Source organism: Equus quagga, chromosome 10 (assembly GCF_021613505.1).
Source record: "Equus quagga isolate Etosha38 chromosome 10, UCLA_HA_Equagga_1.0, whole genome shotgun sequence".
Lineage (NCBI taxonomy): Eukaryota > Metazoa > Chordata > Mammalia > Perissodactyla > Equidae > Equus > Equus quagga.
The window spans coordinates 16748166-16772924 of NC_060276.1; the positions used below are offsets into that span (position 1 = coordinate 16748166).

At 41.0% G+C, this 24759-nt stretch overlaps 1 protein-coding gene across 2 annotated transcripts in view; it reads left to right on the forward strand.

Moving 5' to 3' along the window:
* The window catches only part of GPC3 (glypican 3), a 403705-nt gene that overhangs the window by 10311 nt on the left and 368635 nt on the right, over positions 1–24759 (forward strand). For both annotated transcript variants that reach the window (XM_046673282.1, XM_046673283.1), the window contains one exon: positions 23593–23754. In XM_046673282.1, coding sequence (XP_046529238.1) covers positions 23593–23754 — 162 coding nt within the window. The remainder of the gene's footprint in view (positions 1–23592; positions 23755–24759) is intronic.

A 24759-nucleotide genomic window follows, 5' to 3' on the forward strand; every position in this document is an offset into this window, starting at 1 on the left:
ATAGTAACTGAAACTCTGGAAATAGATAAGATTGCTGGGAAATCGTGTATATACTCTTCTGAAGTTCACGAGAAGCATCGTTGAGACTCATCAGCATATAGGCTTAAGTTGAAAGTCATGGGTGTGGGTGACATTTTCCAGGCTTTTGCATGTGACATGTCTTAAAATGTATTTTGCCAACATCTGGTGATTTTTTTAAAAAAACTGCCAAAGACTTCAAGAACTCTCTTGATTAAGAGAAAGTATGAGTATATGTTGTCATGGTCCCAGACTTTGCAAATAAGATAATGTACTATCAAACAAACACACACACACACACACACACACACACACACACACACAGAGGGAAAGAGAGAGACTTCTAGGTAGAGAAATACATTAGAATCAAGGGATCAGATTTCTAATATTTTTGATAGCAATAATTAATAATTATGTGTTATTTAAACTGTCGGAAAGTTGTTGATTGTTACTCTTAGCAGTGGGTGGTCCTTCACAATCATACCTTACATTTGTGTTGTGAAAGCCTTACTTTCATATATCTGATATACAAACAATGCAACCACTCCTAAAATGTCTGCAGGTTCTGAATTCTGCTGACCTGCCTGGTGCCAACATGGAGGCCCCTCTGGCCCTCCCCCTGGGGAGCACTCTCCTACTCTGGAGAGTGAAAGCTATAACAGTGTGTAGCTTTTGGAGCTCTGGTCTCTGTTCCACCTCAGACTGGGCCCTGCTTGCTAGTCTCTGAAACATGGTTCTAAGCAAACACTAGGAATACTTGTGTAATTGGGCTGGTCTTGTCTTAAATGTCTATGGAGATGTAATGTTTTTTGGTTGGGGGTGGGGAGAGAGGGTTGGATAATTTTCTGTTTCTCTGGCATGAACAGTTTCCTTAATTTCCCTGTTGTTCAAGAGGTTGCCTTCATCAGGGTTTCTACTTTCATTCAACATAAGCTTGAAATTCCTTCTTCTCCAGTAGATTTTTTTTTTTTTGGTAAGGAAGATTAGCCCTGAGCTAACATCCACCACCAATCCTGTTTTTGGTGAGGAAGATTGTCCATGAGCTAACATCTGTGCCCATCTTCCTCTGTTTTATATGTGGGACGCCTGCCTCAGCATGGCTTGATAAGCAGTGTGTAGGTCCACGTCAGGGATACAAACCTGCAAACCCTGGGCCTCTGAATTGGAGTGCGCAAACTTAACTGCTATGCCACTGGGCTGGCCCCCTCCAGTAGATTTTTTGAGGCCAGTTTCAGGTTGATGGGTTGATGGAATAGTTTTAAGGGCCACGAGGGAAGATTATGGAAACTACAATTTACTGAGTGCCTGCTAGGTGCCAGTTGCTTTACACTTAATCTCTCTAATCTCCACAGCAAACAGGAAAGGTAGGTGGTGTCATCTCCATTTTACAGATGAAGAAACTAAGGCCCAGAAGGATTTGCTTTCCCAAAGGTTGTGTAAGTTATGGAGCCAGGATTTGCACCCAGATTTGTCTCACTCCATAGCTCATGATCTTTCCAGTATACACACTGGATTATGAAGGGAAGGAATATGGTCTGGATATGAAGTATTTGACTTAAATTCCCACACTCTTTTGACTTCTGTGACATTTTTTACTCTGGGTTCCCCTCCTACTGTAAAGCTGATTCTATCTTTGCTTGCTTGCCCTCTTCCTCCCACCCTTTATTAGATGAAAGTGTTCCAGTAGTGTTTGTCCTTTGCCCTTTCCGTTCTCTCTTCGTTCATTCCCACATCCATTCCCATGACTTCATGATCTTCGCTGTTTGAATGACTCCCATGTATCTTTCCAACCGACCTCTTCCGTGCTGTCCAGTTGAGGATTTCCCACTTGCCTGCTGGATATTTCCATCCAGAAGTCCTGCCAGTGCCTCACTTTTAACAGATCCAAAGATTAGTCCATCATTTTCTTTTCCTATCTGCACAAACCTGCCTCTCTCCAACATTCTACATTTCTGGTGATAGCATCTCTGGTACCCAGACTTGAAACCTTGAAATCTTTGACTTCTCTTATACATCTCACACCCAGATTAAATGGCTAAGTCCTGCAAGTCTGCCTCCATCATGTCTGTCACTCTTACCTCCTGTGCTCTCTATTTAAACATTTAAAATACTCTGCTAACTCGTTTCTGAAAGGACCCTGTAGTTGTCTGCCTCCAAGCCTTTGCTTCTAGACCACCTAACTGTCTTCTGTCATCAGTGCCTGCTACAGTCTTACCCATTTTTCAAGGTGTCAGTGCAATGGCATCTTCTCTATGAGACACTTCATGAGTCCCCACAACTAAATGTGATCGTTGCCCCCTTTGAACCCTTCTATCACTGCACTTCTCCTGTGGCCTTGTTTCTCACTAGCTCTTATAATTATTTATGCACTTGACGTTTTTCTTCTTACTACAGCCTTGCTCCTTAAAGTGTGGACCATGGACCAGCAGCAATCAGCATCACCTGGGAGCTTGTAAGAACTGTAGAATCTCAGGTTCCATCCTAGACCTACTGAATCAGAATTTGTCTTTTTTTAACAAGATCCCTAGGTGATTTGTAAGCACGTTACGGTTTGAGAAGGGCTGCTTCCAAGTGTAAGCTCCTTGAGGGTAAGAACCTTGCAGCACTTAAGAGAGGGTCTTGCACATAATGCATCAATGTTCTTTTGATTTCTCACATTTGTGCTGTGCTTCGGCTGTTCCTTCATGGATGTGGCCTCAGAGACCTAGACAGAAGAAATGTATCGGGGGAGGGCGGGAGGAAGGAAGGGGAAGGAGAGAGAGATTCAGAGAGTGGTGGGGGAGGAGGAGAGAGGGAGAAAATGAATGAGAATAAGAATGTGAGAATGAAGGGACTAGAGAGAGCCTACAGGATCTCTGCTTGGTGCCTAATAACTTTGTGACTAGTTTGGAAAACAGTCTTTGCTTTCCCAGGTGGGTAGAACCTCATGTCTAGGCCTTGGCTCAATTTAATGGGGCCAGAGGCACATATCTTCTGAGACCGTTTTGCCCTCACCCTAGGGACCTAATGGTTTCCTACTTTCTCTTTTGCTGGCATTCTGGGGTGTATCTTCTCTGGCCATCCCCAGAAGTCACAGTGGAACTTCTGAAGAGTTTCAAAGAGCCGTGGAAGAACTGTGCTCAGTGTTTCAAATACTCTCTTTTGTTTTCAGAAACAGATTTTCTGCTTTGTTTTCAAACTTCAAAGTTTATTTCTGAAATAAAGGTTTATTTCCCCCCATGGAATTCTGAAGGTTTTATACAAGTGTTAATTTCTAAAACCTAAGTCATTTCTTGCCTTTGAAATTTCAGTGCTGTGGGTCAATTTAATAACGTTGCCTGAAGGTTCTTTTGGCCTTCAAAAGCTGTCAGATTGCCTTTTCTTTGTTCTTTGAGAGAGTAAGTTTGCCTCATTCACAAAGCCTGAAGGTGATGCTGGAACCAGCATTTATTCGCTCATTCAGTCTTCCCCCACGCCTCAATAATATCCAGTTTTATTTTCAAGTTAGGTCCTGGTGGCAGTGAGATGTATTACCGACTAATAATTCGGGGCAAAATTCCCAAAAAGCTCATCAACATTTCATAGAGTGGTGATAAGAAGTAGCCCCAGTTACTCTGACACCCACAGCTAAGGGGAAGAGCAGATGTTCTGTGCAAACTCATCACAGCCCTCCTGGGGCCCAGGGTACCTCCAAAGCTACTGGGGGCCCTCCCTGTGTCATCTGTCGGGCTGCTCCCTACATTTCCCTTTTGGTCTTCCTCCTTTCCACCCTCACGCTCTCTCTCAACTGGTTATAATTTAGAACAGAAGGTGTTTTATGGTTTGTTATATTTATTGAATGGTTTTGTGTCTCTTGTTCTCTAAGAAAACTAGATGAGTGAAATGTTTTATATTTTCCTCTGTGTTTTAGTTTTAAGTTGTGTTTCCTTTTCCTCTAGCTGCTGATTTCCCTCTCTCCTCTCTCTTCCCCCATCCTCCCCTGCCTCCTCCACATCTGCCGGCTCAGTGATTCTGGAGAGAAAACAGGCTTTTCCTTTCTGCCCACATATTTGGTTTTGGTACCTGGTTACTTCTCTTGGGATATTGCGAAATTCGATTCCTTAGTTAGTTTGGAAATGAAGAGCTCTAAAATACGCACTGATGAATTTACATTCCACTTTCTAAGAACTCTGAGTATTTAAAAGGCTTTTTGTACAGATAGGACAAGGCTAAATATATCTGACTCGAGTACCTCAGATCATTGCTATGTAGTTTACATTCTCTCTCACTTTGTCATATTTCTCAATGAATGCAAATTGCATCTTTGTTCTTAGAAATCACTTTTGATATACTGAACGCCTTTCCTTTTTCTAAAGATAAGGGAGTCCCTTTGAAACACTGCTAGTGTGGGGTAGAACTGACACCTATCTTGTAGGCTAACCAAATTGTAACCTGCTTTTCCCTGATGAAGTGATCACGTTTCAGGGACATTGTTTCACTTGTAGGATTTTATTATCCTAGTTTCAAATTTGACTTCAGGATAGAGAGCGTATTCCAATTGGACCATACCTTGGTATTTTATCTTTGTCTTTACACTTATGGGGATCTTTTGTTTGTCCTATATCTATTATCTCTTCCAAGCTTGGCTAAGGTTGTTAGGTTATGCACTTACGTATAAATATTTAACAAGATAAGTTAGACAAAATGTGCTTGAAGATACTTTAGCCCTCTCCCTCAATGCCCCCCGCCCCTGTCCCAGCTCCATTTTTGTATAGAATCTCAGATGGTTGCTTTATCTCAGATGTTTAGATTCAGCAGACATTCCTTTGTACTTTGTTTGATGGACACAATGAAATGGAAGCTTTTGCATCAATCTTGACTACCAAAATGGTAGCACGAAGTCACAGATAACACTAGGCTCCTCTTCCTATTTTTTTTCCTACCTAGTTATCCAAACTCCCCTAAGCCAGAGAGTTTTAGGTATGAGATTGTGTGTTTTTTAAGAAAATATTTTGGATAAAGACTAATGTTCTCAAGTCAGGAATAACAATTAGTACCATTCATTAATCAGGGGCATGTTTTGACTTTGAGTCCTGGCTAGGAAATATAAACTGTGAAAGTCACACATATATATGAACCTCAGGCAAATTTATGACTTGTCAGCCTTTTAAGGTTAAATTCTTAACCCCAGATCGGGGCTGGCTTTATATGTGGAGTCCAGCACATTCCTCTGGGCCACTGAACACCCCCTCCCCAGCCCTTTGCTTAACAGCAGCTAATGGCCTAATGAGCAAGAAGGATTTCTGCCTCTTATCAGCTGCCTAAACAGCAACAGGAAGGCTGATATACAGAGTATAGGTCAAAACCTGAGTTCTTGAACCAAAAAACTACAGGGTCAGTTTAAAATTCTGGATATGTGATATCTCTATAGTCATCAATACCTGTCAGTAAAGGAGGTGGACACTTGAGTTCAAACAAATAGTAATAGTTGTCAAAAGTATGAACGGTCTAATTAATTTTGCTAATAGTCCTTTCCCTCTCTGTTTAGTTCTTCTATAAATAGCCTTCATATAGTCTTTAATGAGCTTTCAGTTCGCGCCTGGAGGTTGTTATGGTCACGCGAGAGTGTTTGATTGTCAGATGGTGATGATGATGGAGGCAAGGATGTTTATATTTTGGCCCAGGTTTTGGAAGGGGATGCCAAATAAAGGTAAATAGATATCTACTACTACTTTTATTTCTTTTTAAACTTAGTTTTTGAAAAAATATGCACTCAACTTGCTAGAGAATCAGAGAAGCCTTTGTGCCTCCTCTTATTGTCTTCAGAACTTTTTAAGGAGAAAGAGTCATTGCCTGTTTCTTACATCCACTTGGAATCCAGGCTCAGACTCACATAGAATAAATATTTTAGGGTTTTCAGTGCCCGTCATAGTGAAAGCCCCTTGACTTTCATCTTCTGCATTTGCATTTTTTCAGAGACAATAATGAAAACATTTTTTTTCAGATTCTGTTCTGTTATTGAAAATCCTATTTACATAAACAGGCATTGTTGTGGCTTAGGGAAGAATGTGGGGTCCCATTCTTTAGCTCCTTGTATATCTTTGCTAAGGCTTGTCTAAATAGAAGTAATGACGCTTTAGTCTAAGCAGCTTTTCTCATTTAGGTAAGCAGGGTGGTTTGAAATTTCAGTTTACTAGATAATTGAGTCTCTTCTTCTTAATTATTTCAGGCATGCAGGTTGCTCTCTTGATAGTAAAGACCCTAAAAATCTAGTAATCTCCTCAGGCATCCGCTTGGTAATAAAATCCTGTGCATTTTCAGGGGTTAATTTTCATGACAATTGTGCATCCTCTCCCCACCCCCACCCTTGAAGAAATTCTATCTTTTAGGGCCTTGGTCTCCTCACATTTGCAAAAGCACACTTTAAAAATATATAAGGATGTTGCTGGAATTACTGGATCTAGAGGAAATTTAAATGTATTCAGATTCATGCTCATTACACAACTTTCATTTAGAGTTTTTAATAGCCTTGTCATATTTCTCAGAAAATCATCTGCCTGACTTTGCCAGACTTGGTTTTCTGCCCTGAATGAAAAACTGAAGATCAGCAAAAGTGGAGCCTAACTATCCCCTAATCTATCCTTTTTTCTCAAAAAAAAAAAAGAAAGAAAGGAAAAGAAAGAAATTCTCAGAGGTCATCTGGTGCAGAGAGAGGTGGGAAAAACCTGGGGAAAAAAAAAAAAAAAAAGCCCAGGCCGCCTTCACATCTGCTAGTCATTCCCACTGGTGTGACTTCAATTCAGCAAGTTTTTATTGAGCACCTGTGGTGGGGGTGGTGCTAATAATCGTTAACATTTATTGAGCTAGGCGCTGTGCTAAGCCCTTTATGGGCAACATCCTATTTAATCCTCACAATAGCACTACCAGGTGGGTATTATTATTTCCCCCATTTTACAGATGAGAAAACTGAGGCTTGGAGAGGTTTAGTGACTTGTCCAAGGTCAAGTAACGGTGAAGTGAGTTAAACCCACTTAGTCTGGTTCCAGAGCCATGTTCCTAATCAGTACTCTTGCAGTGGGCTACTCAGCATTTCTGGGAATTACTCTTGAAACCAGTTTTGAGAACCCAGGATGTGTGAGATGCTGGGCATTCAAAGTCAAATACTCCACTCTCTCTGCTCTTGGTGGGGGAGGCAGACATGTAGACAGGTGAGGACCATGCATGGAGGGGGTCTTCATATCTGTTGAGGGGAAGGAGGAGGGCTTGGGAAGAGCAGTGGCTTGAAACTGGGGGACTGCTGCATCCCGAATACAGTTCTGCAGTCTGGGGTCCTGGACCTTTGATTTTCCTGTTCAGTGAAGGTCATCTTCTCTGCGCGAATTGAACTGCCTCAGTGATTGCAGCAACCTGTTTCCATCACTGCCCCGGCTGACTGTAGCGTCAGCTACCTCGAACCCAGCACTCCTTAGACATGCATGGTCAGCACAGTTTGGGAGAATTGGCTCCCTAGTTCCTGGGTCACCATTTCTCCTTTATTTCAGTTCTCCCTTAAAAAAAAAAAAGTAAAAAATGAGAGATATTCCTGAACCACCTCACTGTGGTCTTGAGAGCTGGTGGCTTTTTGAAGGCAGGTCATATAAGACTAGCAGCCCACCGGGAGACCCTGGATCCAGGCTTGGCTCGTTCAGCTTGATCTGGAGCCCCCCTGGCACTGCCTCTTGGAGCCCACACTGGGCTCTGGAGAGCTCTGTATCTGAGTCACCCCACAGCTTGACAGGAGAATGAAGTTACTATTGGCAATTTTTGAGTTTTTCAGTGAAATCATGGGAATGGAAGGAAAATCCCCAAATCACCTGTTTGGGTAATTTATTTTTGTTTTTCATAGCTTCTGAAGAAAGCAAGGAGGAAAAAAGTCACTACTGAGCATCGTTGAAAAGTCTTTTATGTGTTCATTAATAACTTAGATTTTCCTCAATTTTAGGAAACATTTCGTTCGGGGGTAAAGTGAACTCACCACCACGTGTGTGTGTGAAACAATATCCTTTAGCCTCCAACCTCAGCTTACCAAAAACTCCTTGTGTCTCCAAGTTGCTTCGCAATGATTTGCTTGCCAAATCCCCTCCCATGCACTTTCTCCTTCATTAAATCTCTTCCACAGAAAGGGGTTGCCACCAAGTCTAGACTTCAGTAACATGCGGGAGGAGGGCCAATTAGTGAGGATTTTGATTCATATTACATGAGAGCAGGGGGAGGAGGAGGAAAATCTGCCCTTCCAAGTCCTTCAGATCTTCAAGTTCTAACACAACAGTATGTTGAAGATGTATAAAATTACTGGAGCATTTACACAGCTATTCCCCAAGATGGCATAAATGCCACAGCACTAGAGCATGTCAGTGTAGACGCTCAGATCAGCTGAAGGAGAGGAAAATGGCAAAGATCAATAACGTTGCTTCTCACTCAGGGATCAAGAGGGAATGTTTGATTTTCTTTTGGTTGCATTTTGCTCAGGTGCAGTGTGTATGTTGTACTAACAAGGCAATGGACTCTCTTCTCCACAGGTTCGTATCATAGGGAAAGGGGAAAGATAAAATAGAGGGCACAGATTATTTACATTGGCTGAGAATGCAATTACAAGGTGCAATGGCTTGAAACTGAAATTTAGGTTAGCCATTAGGGCTGGGAGAAGCATCTTCACAGTAAGGGCAATTGGGCATCGGAAAGATTTGCCTGGGAGCTGGTTAAACAGCATCTCCAGAAGTGCTGAAGACTAGGGCAGGTGTGATGTGATGAGAGACTCCTACCCAACTGAGGGTTGGGCTGGAGGCCCAGACTGACAGGCATCTTCCATTGTTGCTTGGCTTCCTTTGTGATTATTTACTTGCTAATAGCTTGAAACAGGGTTTTATGTATCCAAAATATGCTTAATGTGTTAAGCATAGGAAAACAAATAGACTTGAGCAATGAGAATGAGGCATTTGGATTGGTCTGAGCACCTTCCTAACAGACTTTCTGGACTGTGGACCAAGGACCGAGGCAATATTACTATTTTTTGCTTCTGCAAGGCCTCTTCCTTTGTAGAGTATGGGACTATTGCTGTTAAAGTAACATGTGGGCTCTGTCAACATGACTTTCTCAGGGCTCACCCTAGGTAAAATTTGGTTTTGGTCCCTTTTAGCTTTTTTTAGTTTTTCCTTCCTTTTTGACATCGCCCTTAGTCCCTGTTCAGGTGTTCTGGGTTGTCTGCCCCCACCCTTCTTCCCTGTGCTGGAGGAGGATCCCAGGTAAACTCTTTAGCCTTGAGGTAAATTAGTCAAGGAATGTTGCACTTGAAGACAATACCTGATGAAGTTGCTTAACCAAAGTAGTAACTCACTCATGATGGAACATTTAGATATTACCAGGCAGATACTTTTAGGTAGGGGAGAGGGCAAGAGAGGGTGTATTAGTTGTCTAGGGCTGCCAATAATAAATTACCTCAAATTTGGTGAGTTAAAACAACTGAAATTTATTCTCTCACAGTTCTGGAGGCCTGAAGTCCCAGATCAAGATGTTAGCAGGGCTGTGCTCCCTCCGGGGCCCTAGGAGAGAGTCCTTCGTTGCCTCTTCCAGCTTCTGGTGGCTCCAGGCATTCCTTGGTTTGTGGCTGCATCACTTCAGTCTCTGCCTCAGTCGTCACATGGCGTCCCACTCCTCCTGTGTCTTCCTTTTGTGTGTCTTTTATAAGAACACTTGTCATTGGATTTAGGGCCCACCTGGGAATCCAGGATGACCTCCTCTTGAGAGCCCTAATTTAATTACATCTGCAAGACCCTTTTTCCAAATAGATTCAAATAAGGTCACATTCACAGGTTTCGGGGGTTAGGACATAGACACATCTTTTTAGGCGGCACCACTCAACCCACTACAGAAGAGAGCTTTCTGGGCCTCTTGAATCCCGCCAATTTACCAGGGCTCTCTGCTGTAAGGGGAACTTGCTCTAGGGAAGCTGAAAGTTGGTTGTAAAATTTCCATGAGTTTCCTCAGAGGGATGTGGGTGGCAACTGCTGTTAATTCATTTTCCAAGTGGTTAAATTGAGAACCTGGGGAGCGAAATGACTTACCCAAGTCACTCTGGATCAGAAGAGCTCTGAGACAGAATAGGCCACCATATTATTTAGCGGGGACTTTATGTCTTAACTCATGACTCTTGTTGGATGTTTTTTCCTTAAATTTTCTAAACACTTTAGCCATGGGAAGGTAATTGTCGCTTATTACCCACCTGAAAAACCTTTTCACGGGATCTGTAGGCTTAAGGTGATGATGTGCTTTCAATCTACCGGAGCTTTCCACCTACCTGTTGTGGTTTGCCGGAACATCAGCTACAGGGAGTTTTGGAAGCTAGAAACATCTGTGAAGCAAAAGACTGCCTTTTTAGGTTCAGGTATACGGAGTTTTAGGTACAACTTACATGCAGGGTGGTAAATATATAGTTGTCACAGATGAGACAACTCTGAAGAAATGATGTCACACATGCTTATGACAAAAGGACCAGTTCTAACATTTATGGCAGTGACAACCTTGGTGTGTGAAGAGATTAGTGAGTTAGAGTATGGCCTTCAGGGAAATGCAGAGAGAAGAGAATTTTAGAGGTCACCAGGTCTAGCCTCCTACCTAGTGCAGGAGTCCCTTCTGTGGTATCTCTAATATGACTACCCAAATTATGCTTGAATGCTTCAAGACACAGGGAGTTTACTATGTGTAGGAAGCAGGGTCTCATTGTTGAGTATTTGCTCATTCATTTAACAAGCATTTATTGAGTGGGTACTATATACTGGGCACTATGCCATGTCAGGGAATACAAAGATAGGCAAGACATAGTTCCTGCCTACAGAAACTTACAGTAGTAGGGATAAGAAAAGTATACCAATAGCTATAAAATCTAGATTGCAAAATGCAGTATTAGAGGCGCAAAGTGTGAGGAAAATTCGGAGCGTTGATAGCTCATGGGGTTTATTTGGTGGGGAGGGTAGCTGGGGGAGGGGAGACAAACATTACAAGAGAGACACTTGAGAGAGACCTTATGGATGACAAGGTTTTATTTAATAGCTGAAGCTGGGGAAGAGCGCTCCAGGGACAGGAATAGCATGAGCAAGATGGGGAAGCAGGAAGTGGAGGCATGTGTTTGGGAAACATTAAATAAGAATTTAATCCTCACAACCACTTTGAGAGATAGATGTTATTGTCCCCATTTTATAGATAGGGAAGCTGAGGCTGAGAGATTTAAGTAACTTGCCTAAGATCACATGGCTGTTAAGCGGCCAAGTTGGGGTTCACACCCCGGTCTGTCTGATTTCAGAGTCCTTCCCTTTGCCACTCATGCCATCCCAACAGGAAATTATCTGCCATTAGTTGGCCTCTGGAGCCAAAGGGGTATATAAAAGGGACAGTGGTTATTACATAGAGTGAAGCGCTGTCAAGGCTGAGTTGTTGGTCTGTGCCTTGACCCCATATCCATGTCCACGTATAGCCAAGTGTTATTGGCAAAGCCTTCCTAGAGGGGCAGAAGCAAGTCCTTTGCTTCTTTTGTGTCCTTCCAATGCCCAGTCTAGAATGGGCTCAGTGACTATCGATTGACTTACAGCTGGAAAACTTAGACTCTCAGACCTGAAATTACCTTAGGGGTCATCTAGGCAGGCCCAGACTGAGAAGGTGTTTGGTTAAGTCACATAGCTGATTTGGTAGCAGAGAAGATAATAGCACTTTAATCTTGGTAGGAGAGGGCTCTTTCCCCGCTGATGTGATTTCATACACAGAGGGAGGGGCCTAGCACTTAGATCAGGCCTAGGGTGTTGAAATTCTCAGCTATGCTTCAGGTCTGCATATTTGAAGATTGTATCTGAAAAATAAAAATTATACATCTCCTGAAAGATGGGATCTGAGCTACTTATCTGAGTAGAATAACAATTAGTGAAAGACTGACTAGGGGAGACAGGAAAATCGCCTTAGTGTAGGCCCTCTGGCAGAATTCTAAACTAAAAGATTCTTTAGCCCAACTGGCATTGTTCTCCAGCCCAATTTTGTTTTTATTAGGATTTTTCCTCCATCTAAATAATGTATATGTGTGTGTGTGTGTGTGTGTGTGTGTGAGTGAGAGAGAGACAGATGGAGACAGAGACAGAGATATCAGGATCTTCATTTTGAGCTCTCAGGACTTTTTCTTCATTTTCCCTGGAATACTGCTCTTCTAAAAGTTGCTCCAGTAGCATCAATTAATCTGACCTAGTTCCTTTAAAACTGAACTCGCTTGAAGTTTTGGCATTGGTTCCAAGTCAAAGGGGAGGGCATCAAGCCCAAACCTCAGCGGGCCCCTTGAGATACAAAGCTGAGTGAGTCAAGGGTCTTTCCCTCAAGGAACTTAAATCTAGTGGAGATAAGGCATGCAAATATAGTTATGCTGTGAGTTAGAGAGTGTGAGAAGTGTCTTTATAAAAGATGCCGAGCGCTATGGGAATTCAAAGGACAGAAAGCTTGTGGAGTACATCTCTGCTCCCACGAACACTCTCTCCTGTGAGAATCCAATGCAAAGATAACGAGGAGTCAATTATACCTCAATAAAGCTGGAAAAAAACTTAAAAAGACAGCAGACAAAAAATAACTGCAGATAACTAGGAATCATCTTGTAGAAGAGCTCCAGTGGCTGCTCCTCTTCTGGCTCCTGGCGCTGTCTACCAGCTCACTTTTCCCTTGAGCCTTACCAGGCTCCTTGGCAATCCCTGAACATGCTGCCCACTTTTGCACCCCTGTGCCCTTGCTCCATTTTCTTGGAGGTTTTTAAAGGAGATTGATGTGATCGGATATGTACTTGAGCAATATCTCTCTGGGGCTTGGGTGGAGGAGATTGTAGGGGCAGGAAGGCCAGCTTCCGAGGCTATTATAGTTGTCCCAGTGAAAAGAGGTGAGGTGATGAGGCAAAGATGGAAAGGAGGGGAATGATGAGGGACATCTACAAATCAGAACCGGTGGGATTTAGTGACATTTGGCTATAGGGGATTGAAGGCAAGTGAGGTGTCCAGAATGATGTAGAGGTTTCTAGTTAGTTTGGGAGTCCATTTCCTGGACCAATCTGTGAACTCCAGGGCAGGGGCTGTGTCCTGTTCATTATTGTATTCCTTGGGTTGGGCATAGTCCCTGGCACAAAGTAGGCATTCAGTAAGTGTTGGATGAATTAATCGCTCACCACTTTGGCAGGCTGAATGTAATCAGTGAATTTGTATTCCCAGAGCACATGTTGACTGCTGGTTGGAAATGTGGTCCAGAAAGAACCTCTTTGTGGGAGAGTGTAGCGATCTAGGGATTCAACCTTTACCGGGCATGAAATGATATACCATTAATTGACAGTTGGCAATAGAGATAAAGGTAATTCATTCTTTAATTCTCAGGCTTAGAGAATGGCTTATCTCCAGGGTTGCTTTAAACTCTCACTACTCCAGTGTGGTAGAGATATTTTGGCCTGCCTTTTACAGAGGCAGAGTCTATGGTGGCCCCAGGCATGATCTTTGATTTAAAGTCTGAACTGGTGGTACCCAGGTGCACCCTCTGCAAGGTCACGTTCTTTCAGGCTAAATAACAGAAGGGTAACCTTCAGCTGGGTTCCCTAAGATGCTTTCTACCGCTAGCAATCATCACTTTCCCCACCGGTTTCAAATGAAGCCATTTCTTTCATCTATATTCCTATCTTGATTAGTGAGAAATTAATGAGCGTGTAAGATTTGATTTAGATAATGATTAATTAGGGGAAAAGGCAGCGTTCTAATAGCAAGTCACTGTTATATGCTAAGGAAATTAGTTAATATTTTTGCATGGCAAATTGACTTGTCCTCTGTTAAAAAAATACCTTTAAAAATGTCTGATTTGGGGGGGTTTTGGTATATTAGTTAAGCAACCTGCACTTAATCCTTTGGGTAATTTTAATAGGCATCTATTATTTTCCCTACAAGTCATGAAGCAACCAGATTTGCATATCATTCCTTCCTTTGCTTAATATTACTTTAATGATAATAATACATTATTACTTTTAGCACAACGTACCTTTGTTAGCAAAAAAATAATCTGCCGTTCATAAAGCAGACCTTGGCAATGAAATGTGTCAAATTATCATATATATATATGTATATGGAAAAGATTTCAATTTTCATTGTTACTGAGCCCTGACGATTCATTCTCTTCTGTTGCTGTTTGAATATGTTTTATCTGCTCTTAGAAAAGTATAAGGATCAAGGTCTACGTTAATATATCTTCTTTTCTTTAATGTTTTTTAATGTGATTTTGACAATTTATAGTCATTAGCTAAAATTGCAGTCTAGTAAAATAATGAACATATAGAACGTAGGTAATTAGAGAATCAGAGGGCTAGAAGTGACCTTGAGGGGTTATTTAGTCCATGTCCCAGTTTCAGGCTGTAAGACTAATCTTCCTAAACAGCACTCTTCGTCATATAATGCCTCTGCTTGAGAACCAACAGTGGTTCTTTATTGCCTAGGAGGTCAAGCCCACAGGCTTCTGTCTGCACTCATGTCCCTTCAAATTCTGCCTCATCTTACCTGATAAGCTAGCTGTGCTCTAGATTCCAGCTTCTCTCCAGGCAGCTTAGTCTTGCCCCACTGCTCCACTGGTGCCAAACACATTTCACCCGTTGGCCTCTGCAAATCCTTCTCATCCTTTACTGTCTAGCTCAAGCCTCACCTCCTGCTGGAAGTTTTCTTGGACTGCTAGAGCCTCTGGTGAACATTCATTATCTAGCAAATGTTGTCTGTATTACATATTTTGAAAATGAACTTCATTTAGATATAATTTACAAACAACAAAGTGTACTCATTTGAGTGAAGAATTTAATGAGTTTTGACAATTGCATATACCCATGTAACCACTACCCCAATTAAAATATAGGCTATTTCCATCATCCTTAAAAAATATCCTGCGTGTTTTGTCACCTAACCACATACCAACTTTTACTGTTCTCTAGCTATTTCTGTGTGTGAAAGTCTGGTCTCTTAACGTGAATGTATTTTTTATTTGTTTATTTTAATTTTACGTAACATATATTGAATATTTACCTTGTACCAAGAAGGCTAAGAGCTTTACATGCATAATCTCACTCAGTCCTTGCAAGAACTGGACAGTTAAGTGCTATTGATAATCCCATTTTATAGATAGGGGCAAAAAGGCATGTAGAGGTTAAATCACCTACCCTTGCTTGCACAGTTAGCAAGTGGTACGGCTAGGACTAGATTATAAGCAATTTGACGAGAGGGGCCATGAGTGCTTTTGCTCTTTCCTGCCAACTAGTGCCTACCATTATGCTGATCTCCAGGCCATTAATACCTACTGATTTTATTCCTTTGGAATAAAATCCGATAGAACAGACACATTTAAACAGACCCATACACATTGTTCACTGTCCTCTTCCTATTAGGGACAAGGCTCAGGCCTGGAATGGGGTCTCCAAGTGAGCATGGTGAGCCTATGACTGCACAGCAAAGAGAAACTAAGGTCTCAGTCCTGGGGGAGATGGCTAAAGGAAACCAGTAGCAGTCTAAAATGTCAAGTCCTTGAATGGAGCCAAAAAATAGCCATAACTGGGCCCAAAGGAAAGAGTTTGTGATGGAAGTCAAGAAGGCAAGGCCACAGGTAGCCAAGCCTAAGTCATCCCCTGACACAAGAGTACACATCATTGGGAGGGAGCCTTCTGTGGACCACCTGTGGTTTAGCCTCTAGAGGGGGAGATAAGTAGTAAGGGTGCCCAGCTTGGATACACGTGGGAATAATCCCCAAGATAAAAGCTTCCATAACTCAAATATCCCTTTTCAGTTGTAGGACTCAGAAGTAGACACAATGTGTAAGCAAGACATTGTGTCAAATTAATTAGGGATAAATTACTTCATAGTTCCTTCAAGTGAAACATCTATTTGTGTATCTTCAAGATGATTAGAAATTGATTCTTGTGGTATTTTAAAATATTTTTTCCAAGATCAAAGTTAAGCATACAGATATAAAATTTTCAGGTCATCTGTCTCCACTCCCTCTTTTAGATCAGATAGACACAAAGTTCTTTACTAGAGTTCTCAGTCTGCAGCCCTCATTAATTCAACACTATATGCACAAGGTTGAATGGGATCGATGTGGCATCCCTAAGGAGATGGGAGTCATTCTCTGCTCTTCAGGAACTAAAAATCTAGGAGAGAAGATTATAGTATGAAGGTACTTTTTAATCCTCCAAAATAAATGGGAACTAGCAGCCTTGTAATGACTTCAGTTAATTTTTTTTTTTTAGCATCTGGAAATGCAAGTTCTTAAGCCCTAAAGAGTTGAACCTTTCTGGCTCATTTGAATAGTCAATCGCTAAGTCTTCTCCTTATCTCCATCCCAGGCTATATTGCTTGTTGCTATTCCTGTTTCCCAGCTGAATTCCATTTTTAGAAAAAAAAAATGTGAGCACCTCTTTGATGAGTGTGGTCCACAATTACTTTTCTTCTCCATCTAATAAAGGAGCTATTTTCCCTTAACCTTCTTTTGTTCCTGACATACTTAAAGAATTCTTGGCTATTTACTATGTCTTTTGTATCTTATTTCTTGAATTGGCCTTTCTGCTTTTATTCACACAAGTATGTACCAGTTCTCTGTGTACCTCCTTAGTCATTGGCCCTTGGCTTTACTTCTCATTCATCCCACTTGGGATTTGGTTCCCAGAGTAATTCTTTGTTTTGTTGATGAGGATTCCCCTCTAAATTCTTTCTCTATTTCTTCCGGTTTTGTGTGTTCTTTTCTGTTTTGTTTCTTTCATGCGCATGTTCATACATTGAAATGGTTATATTTCATTATTGTCATTTCATTTAGGCATGTCTAGCTCTCCTGGCCCACTTTGTTCCTTATGCTGTCTCGTGCTGGGGCCTATTTTAAGCTGGTCTGTGAGTTATGTGAAATTTACTTAAAGTGTTTTTCCCTTTGGCTTATATTTCTCTCCTTACTGGTTTGGAAATCCTGAATTCTTATCAGTTTATAGATGTTTTATTTCTTCAAATCTCTAGCTAACTCTTAGCCCCAGATCAATCATACTGATTTATTGATTAACCAGGGTGTGATAATTGGGAGAGAGGATAAATATTGCTATATAAGGATATCACATATATCTTTCTTCATGACATCTGGCATGTTTTCTCAAAAGTTCTCATTTGAGGGGCTGGCCCCGTGGCCGAGCGGTTAAGTTCGCGCGCTCCGCTGCAGGCGGCCCAGTGTTTCGTTGGTTCGAATCCTGGGCGCGGACATGGGACTGCTCATCAAACCACGCTGAGGCAGCGTCCCACATGCCACAACTAGAAGGACCCACAACGAAGAATATACAACGATGTACCGGGGGGCTTTGGGGAGAAAAAGGAAAAAAAATAAAATCTTTAAAAAAAAAAAAGTTCTCATTTGAGGTTTTATTCCTTTAAAGATTTTCGGCCAAACTAATTCTTGAGAGTGGGAGTTTATACGATGATGAGACTTGACCAACTCAAGGAAGGGGCACACTATGCAAGCTCTAGATTACTTTATGAATTATCATATCAAAGGCAAACCGGTATCATGATAATTCAAAGTCATTCCTGGGCTTCTGTAGGTACATTGAGTGGCAATTTGTTACCTTCTAAGATCTAAGCAACTCAAAGCAATTCACAGAAAAAAGATCCGAGCCTATTATTTCATAACTCTCACTAGCTAGAGCTGGTGGGAGTAGGAACAGTACTAACAGACACCGTGTCAAGTAGACGATATCATTCCTGAAAACTGGAAATCGTCACCGATGGAAATTTGGAAACGCAAAGGATTTTATCTATAACATTTAATTTTATGAACATATTCAAAGATATTTTAAACACACACTATTTAGGCTTCAGTCTACCAAGAAAGTAAATAAAATAAATAGAACCTTGCTAAATGGACAGGAACTTGGTATATGGAAAGTGTCTGCTATATAGGATTTTTCATATCTACATGTGTCTCCCAACCAACCTCATTTAAACCTAGATTAGCCACTCTTCCTCAAGGGGACTCTTTTCCTCCTTGGTCCAGTAAACTGCACCAGTTTCTACTCCTAGAATAGCATTACATTTTGTAACTTCCTGTAGAAAGAACGCAGTGAGCTAGAACTAGCTCTGTTTTTCCTTTTTCTGAAGATAATCATAAAGCCTTTAAGCTTAGACCATATTTAAAATCAGTTTAAGGCTTGTATATGAGATTGACATTTATAGGACATAAATCTGAACTCTGTGTCTCTAGACCCCAAATTGTATTTTGACACATTAAATATCGCCTTTCCATCCAGTACTATAAATTTCAGCGCCGGATTAGGTTTGGTGATATGTATTATCTGTGCTCTCCTTTACTCCTTTTGTCAGCAGCTCCCTTGAGGAGGGAGAAGTGGAGAGCTTGGAGTCAATATCCTGGACTCCAACAGTGATGTCATGTGAGGGAAAACTTGATGAATTTCACTCCTAAATTGAGAAAAGAAGACTTGGGCACATACATTAAGGCCATGATGAGCTGGAATTCCTAGGGAAATAGGATGTAATAAAAATCAATTTTCTGGTAACTTAGGACTACCTAGTTCCCCTTCCCGTTTTTTAAAACCTCAGTTGTTGAAAATCTGTCTAAAATGTCTGAATATGATTTCTAGCCTTACTTCAGTAAGATTTGATGTTTATTATGGAAACTTACTTTGCCAAGGACCTTATGGGACTTTGGGGGAATCCTCCCTATATCCCATATACATGTTTTGTCATCCTAGCTAACTATGCTGCTTTATTGCACTCATTTACTATGAGTAATAGGAATTTATCTCTGTTAACCCCTTTGGACGGTGAGCTCTTTGTGTTAAGGACCACGTCTCTAATGGTCAAACTTTTATCTCCACCATGTAGCACAGTGCTTGGCACATAGAAGATATGTTAGATTGGGTCCTCTGAGAAGCAGATGCCGATATGGCACTAGATGTGCAAGAGATTTATTGGGGAAAACACTTGTGAAAGAAAATGGTAGATCTATTCTTAATTTTTTGAGGAATCTCCATATTGTTTTCCATAGTGGCTGCACCAGTTTGCACTCCCACCAGCAGTGTATGAGGGTTTCCTTCTCTCCATATCCTCTCCAACTCTTATTTCTTGTTTTGTTAATTATAGCCATTCTGACCGGTGTGAGTTGATATCTCCTAGTTTTGATTTGCATTTCTCTAATAGTTAGTGATGTTGAACGTCTTTTCATGTGCCTGTTGGCCATCTGTATATCTTCTTTGGAGAAATGTGTGTTCAGATCTTTTGCCCATTTTTTAAATTGGGTTGTTTGTTTTGTTGTTGCTGAGATGTATGAGTTCTTTATATATTTTGAGCAATAACCACTTATCAGATATATGATTTGCAAATATCTTCTCCCAATTGTTAGGTTGTCTTTTCATTTTGTTCATGGTTTCCTTTGCTGTGCAGAAGCTTTTCAGTTTGATGTAGTCCAGTTTGTTTATTTTTTCTATTGTTTCCCTTGCCCGGTCAGACATGGTACTTGAAAATATGCTGCGAAGACTGATGTCGAAGAGCATACTGCCTATGTTTTCTTCCAGAAGTTTCATGGTTTCAGGTCTTACATTCAAGTCTTTAATCCATTTTGAGTTAATTTTTGTGTATGGCCTAAGATAACGGTCTACTTTCATTCTTTTGCCTGTGGCTGTCCAGTTTTCCCAACACCATTTGTTGAACAGACTTTTCTTTCTCCGTTGTATGTTCTTGGCTCCCTTGTCGAATATTAGCTGTCCATAGATGTGTGGGTTTATTTCTGGGCTCTCAATTCTGTTCATTGATCTGTGTGTCTGTTTTTCTGCCAGTACCATGCTGTTTTGGTTACTATAGCTTTGTAGTATATTTTGAAGTCAGGGAGTGTGATATCTCCAGCTTTGTTCTTTTTTCTCACGATTCCTTTGGCTATTAGGGGTCTTTTGTTGTTCCATATAAATTTTAGGATTCTTTGTTTTATTTCTGTGAAAAATGTTGTTGGAACTTTGATAGGGATTGCATTGAATCTGTAGATTGCTCTAGGAAGTATGGACATTTTAACTATGTTAATTCTTCCAATCCAAGAGCACGGAATATCTTTCCATTTCTTTGTGTCTTCTTCAATTTCTTTCAACAATGTTTTATAGTTTTCAGCATACAGATCTTTCACCTCTTTGGTTAAGTTTATTCCGAGGTATTTTATTCTTTTTGTTGCAATTTTAAGTGGGATTGTATTCTTAATTTCTCCTGCTACTTCGTTGTTAGTGTATAGAAACACAACTGATTTTTGTATGTTGATTTTGTATCCTGCAACTTTACCATAGTCATTTATTAGAGTAAAAACAATCTTAGACTGCAGTGCAGTTTTAAGAAAGTTTTGCAAGGTCAATGGGAAGTCCTCAAGCCAAATCCCTGTCAGCAAAGTTTTGTGTCTCACAGGACTTAGCATCTTTGCTGTGCCCAGTCATTGGCTGGCAGCAGCCCCTAGGGATTGTGGCCTGGGCAGAACATGGTGGTGAATTCAGAGCACAGCAGCTGAGACCATTAGTCAATTACACTCCCCACAGTAGGAGATCTGAGATGCGCATTTTCATGGCCGTCACAGAAGGAGCTCAATAAATCCTTATTGAAGGGAGAGTTTGAGGAAAACAGGGGTTGCGGAAGAGGAAGGAGATTGGACTTAATATTCATTGAACCCTAATATTTGCTAGTATTGGTGGAGAATATAAAATCATAGGAATCTCCCTCACTTCCCTCATCTCTCCTCAAATATCCCCTTCCAAAAGAAGCCTTCGTTGACGACCCTATATAAGTAGAATTGTCCTCAAGCCACCATATTCCCTATCTCCCTTACTTTTTTTTTTTTTTGCAGGGGAAGATTCACTCTAAGCTAACATCTGTTGCCAGTCTTCCTCCTTCTTCTTTCTTTGTCCCCTCCTCAAAGCCCCAGTACACAGTTGTGTGTAGTGATAAATTCTGCTAGTTCTTCTGTGTGAGCTGCTGCCACAGCATGGTTACTGACAGACGAGTGGTGTGGTTCCACACCTGGAAACTAAACCCAGGCTGCTGAAGTGGAGTGCACCGAACTTTAACCACTAGGCAATCAGGGCTGGCTCTACTTTGTTTCTTAAACATTAAAAAAAATTAGCAGCTTTGGGGCTGGCCTGGTATTGCAGTGGTTAAGTTTGCACATTCTACCTTGGCGGCCCGGGATTTGCCGGTTCGGATCCTGGGTGCAGACCTATGCACCTCGTGTCAAGCCATGCTGTGGCAGGCATCCCACATATAAAATAGAGGAAGGTTGGCATGGATGTTAGCTCAGGGCCAGTCTTCCTCAGTAAAAAGAGGAGGATTGACAGTGGATCTCAGCTCAGAGCTAATCTTCCTCAAAAAAAAAGTAAAAAAAATTAGCAGTTTTATTGAGGTATAATTGACATATAGTAAACTTCACATTATTTTTTTTTAAAGATTGGCACCTGAGCTAACATCTGTTGCCAATCTTTTTTTCTTCTTCTTCTCCCCAAAGCCCCCCAGTATATAGTTGTATATTCTAGTTGTGCCCTTCTAATTGTGCTATGTGTGACACCACCTCAGCATGGCTTGATGAGTGGTGCCATGTGCATGCCTGGGATCCAAACTGGTGAAACCCTGGGCCGCCAAAGCGGAGCACTTGAACTTAACCACTTGGCCATGGGGCCGGCCCCAACTTCACATGTTCTAAGGGTACAATTTTATAATTTTGACATAGGTATATGACCATGAAACAATCACCACAGTCAAAATAATGAACATATCCATTCACTCCCCAAAATTTCCTCATTCCCCCCCCCCCGCCTTCCATCCCCGCCAACAACCACTAAACTGCTTTCTGTCACTTTAGATTAATTTTCATTTTCTAGAATTTTATATGAATGGAACCATAAAGTATGTAATTTTTTTGATCTGGCTTCTTTCACTTAGCATAACGTTTTTAGGATTCATCCATGTGGTAGCATGTATCAATAGTTTATTACTTTTTATAGCTGAGTAGTATTCTATTGTATGTATGTACGACTGTTTGTTTTCCCTTCCTTCCTTAGTTTTATTTTCTCTGTAGTACTTATCACTATGTGACCATATATATATATTTATATAGTCACATATATATATATATATACACATACATATTTGTTGTCTCCCAAAATATAAGCTCCATGAGGGCAGTGACTTTTTATACAGCTATAACCACAGTGCTTGGCACATAGTAGGTGCCCAATAAAATATTTGTTGAATGACGCTCGTCTACTCCCGCTTCAATTTTCATTCATATGCTGATGACTTCCACGGATGCAGAAGTGTGTTGAGTCACGAGTGAAGAGCTGAGAATAACAAAGGTTTCTGTCCTTGGGAAACTTGGTGGGTGATGATCGTTGACTGAGATACAGAACACAGGTGATAGAACTTTGTGTGTGTGTATGTGGGATATATTGAGTTCAGTTTTGGGTATGCTGAATTTCAGGTTCCCATAGAGTAGTTGAACATGTGGGATTTTGGAGCTCAGGAGGGAGGTGAGGGCTGGATTGGGGGTTCAGCATCGCGTGGGTTTAGAGAAGATCATGGGGGGTGAGATGTAGAATGAGAGAGAGAGAGTCAATGACATTTAAGTGATAGATGGAAGAAGAGGAAGCAGGAAAAGACAGATAAGAGGGACCATAGCGGTAGGTGTGTGAGAGATAGGTAGGTTCACTAAAACAGGGGACGAGGGAGAGATTGGTCAACTGTGAGGGATGCTCCAAAGGGTCACGTTGGATGGGACTGAGAAGAGGTTCTGATTCCCTAATTTTGCAAGAAGTGAGGAGATTATTCGTTTGGAAAATCTTTATGGAGGTACAAAAATAAAGAAAGCATACTGCTTTATAAGGGAGACAGCAATGAAGTAGCTCAAGAGTTCAGAGAAATAAGAGGTCAGCATTTGTGATAGAACTAGAATGTTGGCGTTGTAAGGGATTTTGGAGATTGTTAAATGTTGATATAGTCCTCTGGATGTTTCCTCTGTGAATCTTGCCCCAGACCTTTAGTTAAAACACCACCACCACCGCCACCACCACCAACAACAAAGCTTTGATGTGATATTGATATTTTAATCATTTATCCCAAAAAGCAACTCTGACTTGGCCAGATATACATTTCATTAGGAAATCATAACCGGAATTTTGAAACTTGCTTCTTGGTTGTGTTCTGATTCATAAATTATCATCAAGAAAAAGAAATTGTAGGAGTGAAGATTGATCTTTTAACAGACAAATTAGATATTGGTGTTCAATGACATATACTTGGTGCTCTAAATTAGTTGATGCAGAATTTATGAGTCAAACCTAGGCAATTAATTCTAATGGCTATTCAAAAAGAATCAGTCAGAAGGGTAATTGGGAGAAAGCAAGGATTAGTTAAGATAAATACTAATTTTGAATAATTAAGATTTTACTGGATTTTAGAAGAAATGCATTGTTTTGCCCTATTCGCCCCTTTTGTGTGTATGTGTGGCATTCTGCTTATTGAAACATGAAAAACTTGTTTGTTTCAGGATCAGATTTGCAAGTATGTCTCCCCAAGGGCCCAACATGCTGCTCAAGAAAGATGGAAGAAAAATACCAACTAACAGCACGATTGAACATGGAACAATTGCTTCAGTCTGCGAGTATGGAGCTCAAGTTCTTAATTATTCAGAATGCTGCAGTTTTCCAAGGTGGGTTCTGGGGATCATTTTAGATGTGCTGCCCAATGGCATCATTATTTGGGCACTGGGCTCTCAAATGCTATGTATAACTTTTAAATTACCATTCTAGCATTAATGCTTGATGTAAATACCTCTCAGTAAGAGATTCTGGTTAAGGAAAAACGGGGTTTTTAGAGAAGCTTCATTTCAACCTTTGGAAAGGTGAGTATTGTCAAAAAATCATTGTCCAAGGACATTCTGTTTACCTGTACTTGAAGGTTGTAAATCTCCTCAGGAAGAGTAAATGATAGTTTATCTCACCTCTCCCGTAAGACTTGTTTAAAGACAAAAATGTTTACTTAAATACTAGTTTTCTCCAGAGGTGAGTTAGATGTTTGTGGAACATGCATGAACTCCTTCTGACCACTGGGACCATTTCTTCCACTTAAGAGGGAGAAACTGGCGATGGCCCTAAATTTTTTCATTTGTGTGAGTGGTTACTTCTTCTCTGTTTGTGAGTCTCAGTTCTTACCACATCTGTGTATGACTGTAAAGGAAGCTGCTGTGGCGTTGCCAGAAGGGGTAAGAAATTACGTTTCTCCTTGCTAACTTGTGGGACTATCATAGCAGGATGGGGAGTACCTCCCTTGATTCAAAGACTCAGCTAGGGATGATGATGATAGTGGTGGCAGAAGTGGTGAGAGCAAGCACTGATACAGCACTCTGTGCTAGGTACTCTTTTTAGTGCTTTACATATATTAATTCATTTAATCTTTACAATAAACCCTATGAAGTAGATATTATTATTAGTATCTCCATTTTATGGAGGAAAACTCAAGGCACAGAATGGTTAAGTAATTTGCCCAAGGTCACACAACTAATAAATGGTGAAAACAGGATTTGAACCCAGGCAGCCTGGCTCTTAGAGTCTATGCTTTTAACTACCTCAGTATGCCACCTCCTGTGAAGGAAAATTAATTATAGATATTAGGGCTTCCTTCTATCCCTCCTTAAGCAGATGGAATCAGTTGCCTT